General features: G+C 53.9%; 1 protein-coding gene across 1 annotated transcript; it reads right to left on the bottom strand.

The window, feature by feature from the left end:
• Positions 1-5414: 5414 nt before the first annotated feature.
• Positions 5415-14506, bottom strand: LOC135535946 (protein HID1-like; the record flags this gene model as incomplete). Its single annotated transcript, XM_064962346.1, has 8 exons — positions 14469-14506; positions 14235-14369; positions 13886-14002; positions 13580-13799; positions 12029-12085; positions 11747-11887; positions 5646-5736; positions 5415-5566 (listed from the first exon to the last, which is right to left on the bottom strand). Coding segments are annotated over exons 1-8 (951 nt in total), but the record flags the coding sequence as incomplete, so codon positions are not given.
• Between the last annotated feature and the right edge of the window lie 5051 nt (positions 14507-19557).

The following is a 19557-nucleotide window of genomic DNA, read 5'->3' as shown; positions in this document are numbered from 1 at the left end:
TGGTGGTGTAATGGTGTCAATAACCTGCAATATCCAGATGCAGCCAACAGGTGGCGACCCTTTTCAATGACAATCAGACACTCATCCAAGATTTAAATAGAAGTATTATATTGTATCTCTGAGCACTTACCGTTCACTACGATAGTGAGCAGGCAGTCAAAAGGGGCTGCAGGCGTTGATGTCCACTAGTGATGATCTTTGTGGAAGATCTAGACAATCACATATGAAACTGCCATGAGGCAGATGATCCACCAGCATTCAGACAGTTATGTTAATACTGTATATCATACTATGATCAGATTTTATCTGCACTTGAATTAAAAATAAAATAGTGTGCCTCTGCTGGCAAACAACGACCTTCATCAGAGCATGCTCCCATCTTCCCTCCCTGCCATCCATCCATACCTCCCTCCCTGCCATCCATCCCTCCCATCCATCCCTCCTCCCTCCCTCCCTCCCTCCCATCCATCCATCCATCCTCCCTCCCTCCCTCCCTCCCATCCATCCATCCATCACTGTTTCGTGCCTCTGCCGTCGGTAACCAATGACCTTCAGAGCATGCTACTGTATCCTTCTATCCTCCCTTCCATCCATCCATCCTCTCTCCCTCCCATCCACCCATCCACCCTCTCTCCCTCCCATCCATCCATCATCTCTCCCTCCCATCCACCCATCCTCTCTCTCTCCCTCCCATCCATCCATCCATCCATCCTCCCTCCCTCCCTCCCTCCCTCCCTCCCATCCATCCATCCTCTCTCCCTCCCATCCATCCATCCATCCATCCATCCATCCATCCTCTCTCCCTCCCATCCATCCTCTCTCCCTCCCATCCATCCACCCTCTCTCCTCTCTCCCTCCCATCCATCCATCCTCTCTCCCTCCCATCCATCCATCCATCCATCCATCCTCTCCCTCCCATCCATCCTCTCTCCCTCCCATCCACCCTCTCTCCTCTCTCCCTCCCATCCATCCTCTCTCCCTCCCATCCATCCTCTCTCCCTCCCATCCACCCATCCTCTCTCCCCCCATCCTCTCTCCCTCCCATCCATCCTCTCTCCCTCCCATCCACCCTCTCTCCCTCCCATCCACCCTCTCTCCCTCCCTCCTCTCTCCCTCCCATTCATCCATCCTCTCTCCCTCCCATCCATCCATCCTCTCTCCCTCCCATCCATCCTCCCTCCCCATCCATCCTCTCTCCCTCCCATCCATCCATCCTCTCCCCTCCATCCATCCTCTCTCCCCCATCCTCTCCCCTCCCATCCATCCTCTCTCCTCCCATCCATCCATCCTCTCTCCCTCCCATCCACCCTCTCTCCCTCCCATCCACCCTCTCTCCTCCCATCCACCTCTCTCCCTCCCATCACCCTCTCCCCCCCCATCCACCCTCTCTCCCTCCCATCCATCCATCTCTCTCCCACCCATCCATCCATCCTCTCTCCCTCCCATCCATCCTCTCTCCCTCCCATCCATCCTCCCATCCACCCCCATCCATCCTCCCACCCCCTCCCATCCATCCTCTTTCCCTCCCATCACCCTCCCATCCATCCACCCTCTCTCCCTCCCCATCCACCACCCTCTCTCCCTCCCATCCACCCACCCTCTCTCCCTCCCATCCATCCATCCCTCCTCTCTCCCTCCCTCCCTCCCTCCCTCCCTCCCATCCATCCATCCATCACTGTTTCGTGCCTCTGCCGTCGGTAACCAATGACCTTCAGAGCATGCTACTGTATCCTTCTATCCTCCCTTCCATCCATCCATCCTCTCTCCCTCCCTCCCTCCCATCCATCCATCCTCTCTCCCTCCCTCCCTCCCATCCATCCATCATCTCTCCCTCCCACCCATCCACCCTCTCTCCCTCCCATCCATCCATCCATACATCCATCATCTCTCCCTCCCATCCATCCATCATCTCTCCCTCCCACCCATCCACCCTCTCTCCCTCCCATCCATCCATCCATCCATCCATCCTCTCTCCCTCCCTCCCATCCATCCATCATCTCTCCCTCCCATCCACCCATCCTCTCTCTCTCCCTCCCATCCATCCATCATCTCTCCCTCCCATCCACCCATCCTCTCTCTCTCCCTCCCATCCATCCATCCTCTCTCCCTCCCTCCATCCCTCCCATCCATCCATCCACCCTCTCTCCCTCCCATCCATCCATCCATCCATCCTCTCTCCCTCCCTCCCATCCATCCATCATCTCTCCCTCCCATCCACCCATCCTCTCTCTCTCCCTCCCTCCCATCCATCCATCCATCCATCCTCCCTCCCTCCCTCCCTCCCTCCCTCCCTCCCATCCATCCATCCATCCTCTCTCCCTCCCATCCATCCATCCATCCATCCTCTCTCCCTCCCATCCATCCATCCATCCATCCATCCATCCATCCATCCATCCATCCATCCTCTCTCCCTCCCATCCATCCTCTCGCTCTCTCCCATCCACCCATCCTCTCTCCCTCCATCCTCTCTCCCTCCCATCCATCCATCCTCTCTCCCTCCCATCCATCCATCCTCTCTCCCTCCCATCCATCCTCTCTCCCTCCCATCCATCCTCTCTCCCTCCCATCCACCCTCTCTCCCTCCCATCCACCCTCTCTCCCTCCCATCCACCCTCTCTCCCTCCATCCTCTCTCCCTCCCATCCATCCATCCTCTCTCCCTCCCATCCATCCATCCTCTCTCCCTCCCATCCATCCTCTCTCCCTCCCATCCACCCATCCATCCTCCCATCCACCCATCCATCCTCCCTCCCACCCCCCTCCCATCCATCCTCTTTCCCTCCCATCCACCCTCCCATCCATCCACCCTCTCTCCCTCCCATCCACCCACCCTCTCTCCCTCCCATCCACCCACCCTCTCTCCCTCCCATCCATCCATCCATCCTCTCTCCCTCCCATCCATCCATCCATCCTCTCTGCCTCCCTCCCATCCACCCATCATCTCTCTCTTTCTCCCTCCCATCCACCCATCCTCTCTGCCTCCCTCCCATCCACCCATCCTCTCTGCCTCCCATCCATCCATCCATCCTCTCTGCCTCCCTCCCATCCATCCATCCATCCTCTCTGCCTCCCTCCCATCCATCCATCCATCCATCCATCCTCTCTGCCTCCCTCCCATCCACCCATCCTCTCTGCCTCCCTCCCATCCACCCATCCTCTCTGCCTCCCTCCCATCCATCCATCCATCCTCTCTCCCTCCCATCCACCCATCCTCTCTGCCTCCCTCCCATCCATCCTCTCTGCCTCCCTCCCATCCATCCTCTCTGCCTCCCTCCCATCCATCCTCTCTGCCTCCCTCCCATCCATCCATCCATCCTCTCTCCCTCCCTCCCTCCCTCCATCCATCCTCTCTCCCTCTCTCCCATCCATCCATCCTCTCTGCCTCCCTCCCACCCATCCTCTCTGCCTCCCTCCCACCCATCCTCTCTGCCTCCCTCCCACCCATCCTCTCTGCCTCCCTCCCACCCATCCTCTCTGCCTCCCTCCCATCCATCCTCTCTGCCTCCCTCCCATCCATCCTCTCTGCCTCCCTCCCATCCATCCTCTCTGCCTCCCTCCCATCCATCCTCTCTGCCTCCCTCCCATCCACCCATCCATCCATCCATCCATCCTCTCTCCATCCATCCATCTCTCCCTCCCTCCCATCCTCTCTCCCTCCCTCCCATCCATCCATCCATCCTCTCTCCCTCCCTCCCATCCATCCATCCTCTCTGCCTCCCTCCCTCCCATCCATCCATCCTCTGCCTCCCTCCCTCCCATCCATCCTCTCTGCCTCCCTCCCATCCATCCATCCATCCATCCATCCTCTCTGCCTCCCTCCCATCCATCCATCCATCCATCCTCTCTGCCTCCCTCCCTCCCATCCATCCATCCATCATCCATCCTCTCTGCCTCCCTCCCCATCCATCCATCCATCCATCACCTCTGCCTCCTCCCTCCCATCCATCCATCCATCCTCTCTGTCCCTCCCATCCTCTCTCCTCCTCCCTCCCATCCATCCATCCATCCTCTCTGCCTCCCTCCCATCCATCCATCCATCCTCTCTGCCTCCCTCCCATCCATCCATCCATCCTCTCTGCCTCCCTCCCATCCTCTCTCCCATCCTCTCTCCCATCCTCTCTCCCTCCCTCCCATCCTCTCTCCCATCCTCTCTCCCTCCCTCCCATCCTCTCTCCCTCCCTCCCATCCATCCATCCATCCATCCATCCATCCTCTCTGCCTCCCTCCCTCCCATCCATCCATCCATCCTCTCTGCCTCCCTCCCATCCTCTCTCCCATCCTCTCTCCCATCCTCCCATCCTCTCTCCCATCCTCCCATCCTCTCTCCCATCCTCTCTCCCTCCCTCCCATCCTCTCTCCCATCCTCTCTCCCTCCCTCCCATCCTCTCTCCCTCCCATCCTCTCTCCCTCCCATCCTCTCTCCCTCCCTCCCATCCTCTCTCCCTCCCTCCCATCCTCTCTCCCTCCCTCCCATCCTCTCTCCCATCCTCTCTCCCTCCCTCCCTCCCTCCCATCCTCTCTCCCTCCCTCCCTCCCATCCTCTCTCCCTCCCATCCTCTCTCCCTCCCTCCCATCCTCTCTCCCTCCCTCCCTCCTCTCTCCCTCCCTCCCATCCTCTCTCCCTCCCTCCATCCTCTCTCTCCCATCCTCTCTCCCTCCCTCCCCTCCCTCCCATCCTCTCTCCCTCCCCCTCCCTCCCATCCTCCTCTCCCTCCCATCCTCTCTCCCTCCCTCCCATCCTCTCTCCCCTCCCTCCCATCCTCTCTCCCCTCCCTCCCTCCATCCTCTCTCCCATCCTCTCTCCCTCCCCCCCTCCCTCCCCCATCCTCTCTCCCCTCCCCTCCCTCCCATCCTCTCTCCCTCCCTCCCTCCCATCCTCTCTCCCTCCCTCCCTCTCCCCTCCCTCCCATCCTCTCTCCCCTCCCCTCCCATCCTCTCTCCCATCCTCTCTCCTCCCTCACTCCCTCCCATCCTCTCCCTCCCTCCTCCCATCCTCTCTCCCTCCCCATCCTCTCTCCCTCCCTCCCATCCTCTCTCCCTCCCTCCCATCCTCTCTCCCTCCCTCCCATCCTCTCTCCCTCTCTCCCATCCTCTCTCCCTCCCTCCCATCCTCTCTCCCTCTCTCCCTCCCATCCTCTCTCCCTCCCTCCCCATCCTCTCTCCCTCCCTCCCATCCTCTCTCCCTCCCTCCATCCTCTCCCTCCCTCACATCCTCTCTCCCTCCCTCCCATCCTCTCTCCCTCTCTCCCTCCCATCCTCTCTCCCTCTCTCCCTCCCATCCTCTCTCCCTCTCATCCACCCTCGCTCCCTCCCATCCACCCTCTCTCCCTCCCATCCACCCTCTCTCCCTCCCATCCACCCTCTCTCCCTCCCATCCACCCTCGGTATCCAGGGAAGCATTGAGACTCTCCTCACCACTATGAGCAGGTCAGCATGAGTTCCAGTGAACACAGGGATGTCCATGGGGACTCGTACAGAGTAGGGTTTATTCAAACGCACACCAAAGTTCCTCTCTCCACTCAGCAGCAGCAGGATAAACACACCGATGTGTACCAGGCCCACACGAGCTGCACACACAGACACACACAGAGTACACATAAGAAGATGAAACACACACACACACACACACAGCTCCGTGTGACTCACACTGGTCAGCCCGTGCATCATTCAGGTAGAACAGGATCGGCACCAGGACATCCAGAACATCACTGCTCTTCAACACGAAGAATAGGAACTTCTGAAACACAAAAAAATAGAACGTTTGGAGGCTAAACGAGATCAACAAAAGGCACCAAGATTGTGAGCTTCAATATTATATGAATATTCTCGCTTGTACTTTGTGGAAACAGTTGAGAACAACAATACTGTACTTAAAAATGTCAGATCCCCAGGTCAAACACAGACAATACCTGTCAATGTTAAAACAAGACCATTGTCGCAATCTTTTTACAACGTGTTCTCTAGAGAAGCTGCAAATGTCACTCAGGTGATGAAACACATTAAAACATCAAATCTGTATTTGGGAGGTAAACGCTTATAGGGATCTCCTCAGTGCATTCACAATCAGAGAGAGAGGAGGATGTAATCAATGTGCGACGCAATGAGGCGTGTACGAAGCACACAGATGAACAGATGGCAGTCTGAGGGCAGAAGGGTAGAGCAATGTGATGCAGGAAGTGTTGAGGTGGATATGTGTGATATGACACATTATTCTACAGGCGACCCCCTCAGCGGTCTACAGGCGACCCCCTCAGCGGTCTACAGGCGACCCCCTCAGCGGTCTACAGGCGACCCCCTCAGCGGTCTACAGGCGACCCCCTCAGCGGTCTATGTGAGTTCGATTTTATACACCTGTCAGCAACGGGTGTGGCTGAAATAGCTGAATCCACTCATTTGAAGGGGTGTCCACATACTTTTGTATATATTGTGTATGTGAAATTTAGAATGGCCCATTATCAAATGGGCAAGAAGAGGGGTCGGGGGGGAAAAAGAAAAAAAACTGTTTGACTCGAATAGCGAATGGAGGCTGCTGTCATGACGTTGCCCTGTTGGTGAGGTTTATGACCCCCATAAATACCTCTCCCCCTATTCTCGCTCTACTGGAAACCCCTTTGTGTTAACATAGAGAGAGTATGGGAACGTCAAAAGGTGGGGAAAGGAACAATATTTCGGTAATTCAATCTGTTGAAAGTGTCCGTTGGTACTTAAAAAGAATATGATGTCAGATCAGTTGTCGTCTGGGACATTATATCTGATGATAGGACGACATAAATTGTATCTTGGAAAGTCTACACATTCTAGTCATCAGATTCACATGGAATTGTAGTGCAATTTGAATGCTTAAATATTAAACTATTTGTGAAAAGATTAAAAGTACTTTTAGTTTTAATATCAGAGAATTGTTTTCATAAGTAAAATATGCTCACTCAGTGGCCACGCCCGAGTGAACCAATTCACGACGGGCTAAGCCAACCTCAGCGTGAGCTCTGGTTGCAAATGGTTGAACGACTACAACCTAACATTGTGTTCCCTATGACGTGAAGACTGATGTCCATACGTTTAAGAGGGCGAATTTCAACGTGGATGTGATGATCGCCACGCTGGAAGGATGAATTTCGACTATACCAGCTAGAATATAGTATGGAGCTTATAGTATGGCAACTTGGTATGAACTCTGAACTCTTATTCACTAAAGAAGTGATACATCCTAGATCCTAGATCCCTACATCCTTATCAGCAGCAGCTGAAAATGTGCATGGACTAGGAAAGGATGGACAATCTCTTCAGAGCGACAGAGTACTACAACGTATCCATTCTACCACACGACGACAGAGTACTACAACATATCCATTCTACCACACGACGACAGAGTACTACAACATATCCATTCTACCACGCGACGAGAGAGTACTACAACGTATCCATTCTACCACACAACGACAGAGTACTACAACATATCCATTCTACCACACGACGACAGAGTACTACAACATATCCATTCTACCACGCGACGACAGAGTACTACAGCGTATCCATTCTACCACACGACGACAGAGTACTACAATGTATCCATTCTACCACGCGACGACAGAGTACTACAACGTATCCATTCTACCACACGACGAGAGTACTACAACGTACCCATTCTACCACGCGACGACAGAGTACTACAACAAAGCCGTTCTACCACACGACGACAGAGTACTACAGCGTATCCATTCTACCACACGACAACAGAGTACTACAACGTACCCATTCTACCACACGACGACAGAGTACTACAACGTACCCATTCTACCACCCGGTTCCGGGTTGGAGCGAGCGGTCGCATCTACACTTCGGTCCGCAGGTAGTATAACTTTTCATTACATTTTCATTACATTTCATTATAGTACAACGGTTTGATTTGTCTAATCTTAGCAATTCCTTCTTAGCTAGCTACATAGCCGTCTTTGTATCAAAGATAATTGCGTAATTATCGTATTTCGTCGTCCTAACGTAGTCTACACTGCTATCTGCTATCTGCCCAGCAGCTAGCTAATCGTCCACCGTCTACCAGCACTGTAGAAACTGTTACACTCAACTGAACGACTCGATTAGTGTAGTGTTAGCTAGCTACATAGTTGTCTTTGCTGTCTTCGTATCCAAGATAATTGTGTAGTTTAGAGTGTGTAGACTTAGAGTGATTATCTTAATTTACCGAGGTTAGCTAGCCAGCTATTTGTCGTCCTTAACGTAGGAGATACTGCTAGCTAGCTAGCCAACAGCTAGCCAACGTCTACCGAATAAGAACTTCAACAACCCGGTCAACATTCCGCTTCGCTCCACAGGTAGTATCACATTTTCATTTCACTTCATTACAGTACAACGGTTTGATTTGTTTGATCGTAGCTAGCTATCTACATAGCCGTCTTTGTATCTAAGACAATTGTGTAGTCTAGAGCTATTTTCTAGGTTAGCTAGCCAGCTATTGTCGTTCTTTTAACGTAACGTAACGTAATCAACACTGCTAGCTAGCCGGCTAGCCCCCGAATAGCAGCACTGTAGAAACTATTACACTCGACGGAACGACTTGATTAGTGTAGTGTCAACAACGCAGCCACTGGCTGCTAGCCTACTCCAGCAGTACTGTATCATTTCAATCATTTTAGTCAATAAGATTCTTGCTACGTAAGCTTAACTTTCTGAACATTCGAGACGTGTAGTCCACTTGTCATTCCAATCTCCTTTGCATTAGCGTAGCCTCTTCTGTAGCCTGTCAACTATGTGTCCATCTATCCCTGTTCTCTCCTCTCTGCACAGACCCTACAAACGCTCCACACCGCGTGGCCGCGGCCACCCTAATCTGGTGGTCCCTGCGCGCACGACCCACGTGGAGTTCCAGGTCTCCGGTAGCCTCTGGAACTGCCGATCTGCGGCCAACAAGGCAGAGTTCATCTCAGCCTATGCCTCCCTCCAGTCCCTCGACTTCTTGGCACTGACGGAAACATGGATCACCACAGATAACACTGCTACTCCTACTGCTCTCTCTTCGTCCGCCCACGTGTTCTCGCACACCCCGAGAGCTTCTGGTCAGCGGGGTGGTGGCACCGGGATCCTCATCTCTCCCAAGTGGTCATTCTCTCTTTCTCCCCTTACCCATCTGTCTTTCGCCTCCTTTGAATTCCATGCTGTCACAGTTACCAGCCCTTTCAAGCTTAACATCCTTATCATTTATCGCCCTCCAGGTTCCTCGGAGAGTTCATCAATGAGCTTGATGCCTTGATAAGCTCCTTTCCTGAGGACGGCTCACCTCTCACAGTCCTGGGCGACTTTAACCTCCCCACGTCTACCTTTGACTCATTCCTCTCTGCCTCCTTCTTTCCACTCCTCTCCTCTTTTGACCTCACCCTCTCACCTTCCCCCCTACTCACAAGGCAGGCAATACGCTCGACCTCATCTTTACTAGATGCTGTTCTTCCACTAACCTCATTGCAACTCCCCTCCAAGTCTCCGACCACTACCTTGTATCCTTTTCCCTCTCGCTCTCATCCAACACTTCCCACACTGCCCCTACTCGGATGGTATCGCGCCGTCCCAACCTTCGCTCTCTCTCCCCCGCTACTCTCTCCTCTTCCATCCTATCATCTCTTCCCACTGCTCATACCTTCTCTAACCTATCTCCTGATTCTGCCTCCCCAACCCTCCTCTCTTCCCTTTCTGCATCCTTTGAGTCTCTATGTCCCCTATCCTCCAGGCCGGCTCGGTCCTCCCCTCCCGCTCCGTGGCTCGACGACTCATTGCGAGCTCACAGAACAGTGCTCCGGGCAGCCGAGCGGAAATGGAGGAAAACTCGCCTCCCTGCGGACCTGGCATCCTTTCACTCCCTCCTCTCTACATTTTCCTCCTCTGTCTCTGCTGCTAAAGCCACTTTCTACCACTCTAAATTCCAAGCATCTGCCTCTAACCCTAGGAAGCTCTTTGCCACCTTCTCCTCCCTCCTGAATCCTCCTCCCCTCCCCCCCTCCTCCCTCTCTGCAGATGACTTCGTCAACCATTTTGAAAAGAAGGTCGACGACATCCGATCCTCGTTTGCTAAGTCAAACGACACCGCTGGTTCTGCTCACACTGCCCTACCCTGTGCTCTGACCTCCCCTCTCTCTCCAGATGAAATCTCGCTTCTTGTGACGGCCGGCCGCCCAACAACCTGCCCGCTTGACCCTATCCCCTCCTCTCTTCTCCAGACCATTTCCGGAGACCTTCTCCCTGAGGAAGTACAGTTCCCGCTCAGCCCAGTCAAAACTGTTCGCTGCTCTGGCCCCCCAATGGTGGAACAAACTCCCTCACGACGCCAGGACAGCGGAGTCAATCACCACCTTCCGGAGACACCTGAAACCCCACCTCTTCAAGGAATACCTAGGATAGGATAAAGTAATCCTTCTCACCCCCCCTTAAATGATTTAGATGCACTATTGTAAAGTGGCTGTTCCACTGGATGTCAGAAGGTGAATTCACCAATTTGTAAGTCGCTCTGGATAAGAGCGTCTGCTAAATGACTTAAATGTAAATGTAAATGACTCCCGGTGAGGAGGTAATACGGTCACCATGACACCCGGTGAGGAGGTAATACGGTCACCATGACTCCCGGTGAGGAGGTAATACGGTCACCATGACTCCCGGTGAGGAGGTAATACGGTCACCATGACTCCCGGTGAGGAGGTAATACGGTCACCATGACTCCCGGTGAGGAGGTAATACGGTCACCATGACTCCCGGTGAGGAGGTATACGGTCACCATGACTCCCGGTGAGGAGGTAATACGGTCACCATGACTCCCGGTGAGGAGGTAATACGGTCACCATGACTCCCGGTGAGGAGGTATACGGTCACCATGACTCCCGGTGAGGAGGTAATACGGTCACCATGACTCCCGGTGAGGAGGTAATACGGTCACCATGACTCCCGGTGAGGAGGTAATACGGTCACCATGACTCCCGGTGAGGAGGTAATACGGTCACCATGACTCCCGGTGAGGAGGTAATACGGTCACCATGACTCCCGGTGAGGAGGTAATACGGTCACCATGACTCCCGGTGAGGAGGTAATACGGTCACCATGACTCCCGGTGAGGAGGTAATACGGTCACCATGACTCCCGGTGAGGAGGTAATACGGTCACCATGACTGCCGGTGCGGAGGTAATACGGTCACCATGACTGCCGGTGAGGAGGTAATACGGTCACCATGACTGTTGGTGAGGAGGTAATACGGTCACCATGACTGTTGGTGAGGAGGTAATACGGTCACCATGACTGTTGGTGAGGAGGTAATACGGTCACCATGACTGTTGGTGAGGAGGTAATACGGTCACCATGACTCCCGGTGAGGAGGTAATACGGTCACCATGACTCCCGGTGAGGAGGTAATACGGTCACCATGACTCCCGGTGAGGAGGTAATACGGTCACCATGACTGTTGGTGAGGAGGTAATACGGTCACCATGACTGTTGGTGAGGAGGTAATACGGTCACCATGACTGTTGGTGAGGAGGTAATACAGTCACCATGACTGTTGGTGAGGAGGTAATACAGTCACCATGACTGTTGGTGAGGAGGTAATACAGTCACCATGACTGTTGGTGAGGAGGTAATACAGTCACCATGACTGCCAGTGAGGAGGTAATACGGTCCTAGTAAAGGCTAATACAGCACTGTTGTGTTATTTAATGTAGGAATGATGGGATGCAGGTACTAGGGCTCCAGTCCGAACCTTGTTGAAGTCACAGAGCTTCCAGAAGAGCACCAGTAGCTCCTGGTGGAAGCGGATCTTCTTGGCTGAGTTGGGCAGGTAGGTCTGGATCAGAGGGTTGGTCATCAGTCTGGCCAGACCCTTCAGGATGAAGCTGAAGTCCTGGAGAAAGACAACAACAACAAACTCTCCCTTCAGATGTACTGCGACTTAAATGGTTTTTAAAAAAGATGTCATGTCTGATTGACCCAGAGTCATGTGGTTCTGGATTGACCGATTGAACAGTGTACGTTAGTGTCTTACCTCCTCCCTATGGATCCTGGACAGGTAGTTTACAAACAGGTTGTCTGGTCCCACAGGCTGAGAACACAAGGAAGGGAAACATTATGATGACAGATACAACAACCAACAATTCCACGTGGCCAGAGGCAAGATGGAACTACCAACCATGTTGCTTATGGGCGGCAGGGTAGCCTAGTGGTTAGAGTGGGGGGCGGCAGGCTAGCCTAGTGGTTAGAGTGGAGGGGCGGTAGGGTGGCCTAGTGGTTAGAGTGGGGGGCGGCAGGCTAGCCTAGTGGTTAGAGTGGAGGGGCGGCAGGGTGGCCTAGTGGTTAGAGTGGAGGGGCGACAGGGTGGCCTAGTGGTTAGAGTGGAGGGGCGGCAGGGTAGCCTAGTGGTTAGAGTGGAGGGGCGGCAGGGTAGCCTAGTGGTTAGAGTGGAGGGGCGGCAGGCTAGCCTAGTGGTTAGAGTGGAGGGGCGGCAGGCTAGCCTAGTGGTTAGAGTGGAGGGGCGGCAGGCTAGCCTAGTGGTTAGAGTGGAGGGGCGGCAGGGTAGCCTAGTGGTTAGAGTGTAGAGGCGGCAGGGTAGCCTAGTGGTTAGAGTGTAGGGGCGGCAGGCTAGCCTAGTGGTTAGAGTGGGGGGGCGGCAGGGTAGCCTAGTGGTTAGAGTGTAGAGGCGGCAGGGTAGCCTAGTGGTTAGAGTGTAGAGGTGGCAGGTAGCCTAGTGGTTAGAGCGTTGGACTAGTAACCAGCTACCCGGGGCGGCAGGGTAGCCTAGTGGTTAGAGCGTTGGACTAGTAACAGGCTACCCGGGGCGGCAGGGTAGCCTAGCGGTTAGAGCGTTGGACTAGTAACCGGCTACCCGGGGCGGCAGGGTAGCCTAGCGGTTAGAGCGTTGGACTAGTAACCAGCTACCCGGGGTGGCAGGGTAGCCTAGTGGTTAGAGCGTTGGACTAGTAACCAGCTACCCGGGGTGGCAGGGTAGCCTAGTGGTTAGAGCGTTGGACTAGTAACCAGCTACCCGGGGTGGCAGGGTAGCCTAGTGGTTAGAGCGTTGGACTAGTAACCGTCTACCCGGGGCGGCAGGGTAGCCTAGTGGTTAGAGTGGAGGGGCGGCAGGGTAGCCTAGTGGTTAGAGCGTTGGACTAGTAACCAGCTACCCGGGGTGGCAGGGTAGCCTAGTGGTTAGAGCTTTGGACTAGTAACCAGCTACCCGGGGCGGCAGGCTAGCCTAGTGGTTAGAGTGGAGGGGCGGCAGGGTGGCCTAGTGGTTAGAGTGGAGGGGCGGCAGGGTGGCCTAGTGGTTAGAGTGTAGAGGTGGCAGGGTAGCCTAGTGGTTAGAGCGTTGGACTAGTAACCGGAAGGTTGCAAGTTCATACCCCCGAGCTGACAAGGTACAAATCTGTCGTTCTGCCCCTGAACAGGCAGTTAACCCACTGTTCCTAGGCCGTCATTGAAAATAAGAATTTGTTCTTAACTGACTTGCCTCCTAAAATAAAGGTAAAATAAAAATTCCTATCCAGTTCTCAGATATCAGAAGGGGATTTGAGAATCAGGCTCTCTCTCTCTCTTTTACCTCTAGGTCCTCCATGGCGGAGGTGGAATGGTCCAGGCTGTGTTGTGCTGCGGCTGGCCCGGCCTCGTGCTCCAGAGTCACTATGAGGACCTGGACAGCATGCTCCACCAACACCTCTCGGTAGTCAGAGAACATCAGGTGATTGTAAGGGATACCGTAACCCACTGCGTCATAGGCACACACCACGTTGAGGAGAGACGTGAAGAGAGGCAGGGCATGTCTGGGAGGAGGAGAGAGAGGTTAGGATTAGCGTAACACACTCTTCAGACCAAATCTTCAGTCATAAAGTGTGTGTGTGTGTGTTACCTGTTGTCTGTAGCGCAGAAGAAGGTAACCCAGGGGTTGAGGATGTTGTTGTCAGCAGAGGGGGGCAGGTACATGGCCTCAGAGAAACAGGTCAACAGCAGCTTCAGCAGCTCCGTCCTGACCAAGACAGTGGAGAGAAAAATATGAAATATCATCTCTAAAATCAACTCCGAGCCCCCTCTAGGCACTTGTGTAGATCTCAGAGGGCTGGATAACATGGTGAGAGTTTCATCTTGCCCCCGATGAATCAAGTGGAATTGTCACCATATTGATTGATTATACCTATCCTACACAAGTAGATCTAGTAATTCAGGGATTCTCCCCCTCTCCATCTTCCCTGGAGTCTCACCTGTTGAGGTCGTGGGTGTAGTTGAGTGGGGGGGACTGAGCGAACCCCACTCCTGCCTCCCAGATGTACTCACAGCTGTCTATGGACTGGATGTCCTCTGCTGTGTCCTGGGGAGGAGAAGAACACAGAGGTGACCTTCAAGCATAGTCGAGCAGCAATTCCATTTTAATGTTATTGTTACACTCCATAAAACGTAGAACAATGATTGTTTGGTTAACTAAACATGGTACAAACCATAGTTCACTGCACAACGGGTCGTGTGAGGAATTCATGATTGTCAAAATGGGACAGTGCTGAGGTCACAAAGGAGACAGTGGGCCATGTTCTATTCATATCAGCAGAGGGTAGAGAGCCCCCTGTGACAGAGAGCTGTGACTGTGACAGAGCTGTGACTGTGACAGAGAGCTGTGACTGTGACAGAGAGCTGTGACAGAGAGCTGTGACAGAGAGCTGTGACAGAGAGCTGTGACAGAGAGCTGTGACTGTGACCGAGAGCTGTGACTGTGACCGAGAGCTGTGACTGTGACCGAGAGCTGTGACTGTGACCGAGAGCTGTGACAGAGAGCTGTGACTGTGACAGAGAGCTGTGACTGTGACCGAGAGCTGTGACTGTGACCGAGAGCTGTGACTGTGACCGAGAGCTGTGACTGTGACCGAGAGCTGTGACTGTGACCGAGAGCTGTGACTGTGACCGAGAGCTGTGACTGTGACAGAGAGCTGTGACTGTGACAGAGAGCTGTGACTGTGACAGAGAGCTGTGACTGTGACAGAGCTGTGACTGAGACAGAGAGCCCCCTGTGACAGAGAGCTGTGACTGTGACCGAGAGCTGTGACTGTGACCGAGAGCTGTGACTGTGACAGAGAGCTGTGACTGTGACAGAGAGCTGTGACTGTGACAGAGAGCTGTGACTGTGACAGAGAGCTGTGACTGTGACAGAGAGCTGTGACTGTGACAGAGAGCTGTGACTGTGACAGAGAGCTGTGACTGTGACAGAGAGCTGTGACAGAGAGCTGTGACTGTGACCGAGAGCTGTGACTGTGACCGAGAGCTGTGACTGTGACCGAGAGCTGTGACTGTGACCGAGAGCTGTGACTGTGACCGAGAGCTGTGACTGTGACCGAGAGCTGTGACTGTGACCGAGAGCTGTGACTGTGACAGAGAGCCCCCTGTGACAGAGAGCTGTGACTGTGACAGAGAGCTGTGACTGTGACAGAGCTGTGACTGAGACAGAGAGCCCCCTGTGACAGAGAGCTGTGACTGTGACCGAGAGCTGTGACTGTGACCGAGAGCTGTGACTGTGACCGAGAGCTGTGACTGTGACCGAGAGCTGTGACTGTGACCGAGAGCTGTGACTGTGACAGAGAGCCCCCTGTGACAGAGAGCTGTGACTGTGACAGAGAGCTGTGACTGTGACAGAGCTGTGACTGAGACAGAGAGCCCCCTGTGACAGAGAGCTGTGAATGTGACCGAGAGCTGTGACTGTGACAGAGAGCTGTGACTGTGACAGAGAGCTGTGACTGTGACAGAGCTGTGACTCTGACCGAGAGCTGTGACTGTGACCGAGAGCTGTGACTGTGACCGAGAGCTGTGACTGTGACCGAGAGCTGTGACTGTGACAGAGAGCTGTGACTGTGACAGAGAGCTGTGACTGTGACAGAGAGCTGTGACTGTGACAGAGAGCTGTGACAGAGAGCTGTGACTGTGACAGAGCTGTGACTGTGACCGAGAGCTGTGACTGTGACCGAGAGCTGTGACAGAGAGCTGTGACTGTGACAGAGAGCTGTGACTGTGACCGAGAGCTGTGACTGTGACCGAGAGCTGTGACTGTGACAGAGAGCTGTGACTGTGACAGAGAGCTGTGACAGAGAGCTGTGACAGAGAGCTGTGACTGTGACAGAGAGCTGTGACAGAGAGCTGTGACTGTGACAGAGAGCTGTGACTGTGACCGAGAGCTGTGACTGTGACAGAGAGCTGTGACTGTGACAGAGAGCTGTGACTGTGACAGAGAGCTGTGACAGAGAGCTGTGACAGAGAGCTGTGACTGTGACAGAGAGCTGTGACAGAGAGCTGTGACTGTGACCGAGAGCTGTGACTGTGACCGAGAGCTGTGACTGTGACCGAGAGCTGTGACTGTGACCGAGAGCCCCCTGTGACAGAGAGCTGTGACTGTGACAGAGAGCTGTGACTGTGACAGAGCTGTGACTGAGACAGAGAGCTGTGACTGTGACAGAGAGCTGTGACTGTGACAGAGAGCTGTGACTGTGACAGAGAGCTGTGACAGAGAGCTGTGACTGTGACAGAGCTGTGACTGTGACAGAGCTGTGACTGTGACAGAGAGCTGTGACTGTGACAGAGAGCTGTGACTGTGACAGAGAGCTGTGACTGTGACAGAGAGCTGTGACAGAGAGCTGTGACAGAGAGCTGTGACAGAGAGCTGTGACAGAGAGCTGTGACTGTGACCGAGAGCTGTGACTGTGACCGAGAGCTGTGACTGTGACCGAGCTGTGACAGAGAGCCCCCTGTGACAGAGAGCTGTGACTGTGACAGAGAGCTGTGACTGTGACAGAGAGCTGTGACTGTGACAGAGAGCTGTGACTGTGACAGAGAGCTGTGACAGAGAGCTGTGACAGTGACAGAGAGCTGTGACTGTGACAGAGAGCTGTGACTGTGAAAGAGAGTTGTGACTGTGAAAGAGAGTTGTGACTGTGACAGAGAGTTGTGACAGAGAGCTGTGACAGAGAGCTGTGACTGTGACAGAGAGCTGTGACTGTGACAGAGAGCTGTGACTGTGACAGAGAGCCCCTGTGACAGAGAGCTGTGACTGTGACAGAGAGCTGTGACTGTGACAGAGAGCTGTGACTGTGACAGAGAGTTGTGACTGTGACAGAGAGCTGTGACTGTGACAGAGAGCTGTGACTGTGACAGAGAGCTGTGACTGTGACAGAGAGCTGTGACAGAGAGCTGTGACTGTGACAGAGAGTTGTGACAGAGAGCTGTGACAGAGAGCTGTGACAGAGCTGTGACTGTGACAGAGAGCTGTGACTGTGACAGAGAGCTGTGACTGTGACAGAGAGCTGTGACAGAGAGCTGTGACAGAGAGCTGTGACTGTGACAGAGAGCTGTGACAGAGAGCTGTGACAGAGAGCTGTGGCTGACAGAGAGCTGTGACTGTGACAGAGAGCTGTGACTGTGACAGAGAGCCCCCTGTGACAGAGAGCTGTGACTGTGACAGAGAGCTGTGACTGTGACAGAGAGCTGTGACTGTGACAGAGAGCTGTGACTGTGACAGAGAGCTGTGACTGTGACAGAGAGCTGTGACTGTGACAGAGAGCTGTGACTGTGACCGAGAGCTGTGACTGTGACCGAGAGCTGTGACTGTGACAGAGCTGTGACTGTGACAGAGCTGTGACTGTGACCGAGAGCTGTGACTGTGACCGAGAGCTGTGACAGAGAGCTGTGACTGTGACCGAGAGCTGTGACTGTGACAGAGAGCTGTGACTGTGACAGAGAGCTGTGACTGTGACAGAGAGCTGTGACTGTGACAGAGAGCTGTGACTGTGACAGAGCTGTGACTGTGACCGAGAGCTGTGACTGTGACCGAGAGCTGTGACTGTGACAGAGAGCTGTGACAGAGAGCTGTGACAGAGAGCTGTGACTGTGACAGAGAGCTGTGACTGTGACCAAGAGCTGTGACTGTGACCGAGAGCTGTGACTGTGACCGAGAGCTGTGACTGTGACAGAGAGCTGTGACAGAGAGCTGTGACTGTGACAGAGAGCTGTGACAGAGAGCTGTGACTGTGACAGAGAGCTGTGACTGTGACCGAGAGCTGTGACTGTGACCGAGAGCTGTGACTGTGACCGAGAGCCCCCTGTGACAGAGAGCTGTGACAGAGAGCTGTGACTGTGACAGAGCTGTGACTGTGACAGAGCTGTGACTGTGACCGAGAGCTGTGACTGTGACCGAGAGCTGTGACAGAGAGCTGTGACTGTGACAGAGAGCTGTGACTGTGACCGAGAGCTGTGACTGTGACCGAGAGCTGTGACTGTGACAGAGAGCTGTGACTGTGACAGAGAGCTGTGACAGAGAGCTGTGACAGAGAGCTGTGACTGTGACAGAGAGCTGTGACAGAGAGCTGTGACTGTGACCGAGAGCTGTGACTGTGACCGAGAGCTGTGACTGTGACCGAGAGCTGTGACTGTGACCGAGAGCCCCCTGTGACAGAGAGCTGTGACTGTGACAGAGAGCTGTGACTGTGACAGAGCTGTGACTGAGACAGAGAGCTGTGACTGTGACAGAGAGCTGTGACTGTGACAGAGAGCTGTGACTGTGACAGAGAGCTGTGACTGTGACAGAGAGCTGTGACTGTGACAGAGCTGTGACTGTGACAGAGCTGTGACTGTGACAGAGAGCTGTGACTGTGACAGAGAGCTGTGACTGTGACAGAGAGCTGTGACTGTGACAGAGAGCTGTGACTGTGACAGAGAGCTGTGACAGAGAGCTGTGACAGAGAGCTGTGACAGAGAGCTGTGACAGAGAGCTGTGACTGTGACCGAGAGCTGTGACTGTGACCGAGAGCTGTGACTGTGACCGAGCTGTGACAGAGAGCCCCCTGTGACAGAGAGCTGTGACTGTGACAGAGAGCTGTGACTGTGACAGAGAGCTGTGACTGTGACAGAGAGCTGTGACTGTGACAGAGAGCTGTGACTGTGAAAGAGAGTTGTGACTGTGAAAGAGAGTTGTGACTGTGACAGAGAGTTGTGACAGAGAGCTGTGACAGAGAGCTGTGACTGTGACAGAGAGCTGTGACTGTGACAGAGAGCTGTGACTGTGACAGAGAGCCCCCTGTGACAGAGAGCTGTGACTGTGACAGAGAGCTGTGACTGTGACAGAGAGCTGTGACTGTGACAGAGAGTTGTGACTGTGACAGAGAGCTGTGACTGTGACAGAGAGCTGTGACTGTGACAGAGAGCTGTGACTGTGACAGAGAGCTGTGACAGAGAGCTGTGACTGTGACAGAGAGTTGTGACTGTGACAGAGAGTTGTGACAGAGAGCTGTGACAGAGAGCTGTGACAGAGCTGTGACTGTGACAGAGAGCTGTGACTGTGACAGAGAGCTGTGACTGTGACAGAGAGCTGTGACAGAGAGCTGTGACAGAGAGCTGTGACGGAGAGCTGTGACTGTGACAGAGAGCTGTGACAGAGAGCTGTGACAGAGAGCTGTGGCTGACAGAGAGCTGTGACTGTGACAGAGAGCTGTGACTGTGACAGAGAGCTGTGACTGTGACAGAGAGCTGTGACTGTGACAGAGAGCCCCCTGTGAC

Source organism: Oncorhynchus masou, unplaced genomic scaffold (genome assembly GCF_036934945.1).
Source record: "Oncorhynchus masou masou isolate Uvic2021 unplaced genomic scaffold, UVic_Omas_1.1 unplaced_scaffold_5355, whole genome shotgun sequence".
In the NCBI taxonomy this organism is placed as follows: Eukaryota; Metazoa; Chordata; class Actinopteri; order Salmoniformes; family Salmonidae; genus Oncorhynchus; species Oncorhynchus masou.
This window is presented reverse-complemented; position numbering and strand designations above follow the sequence as displayed.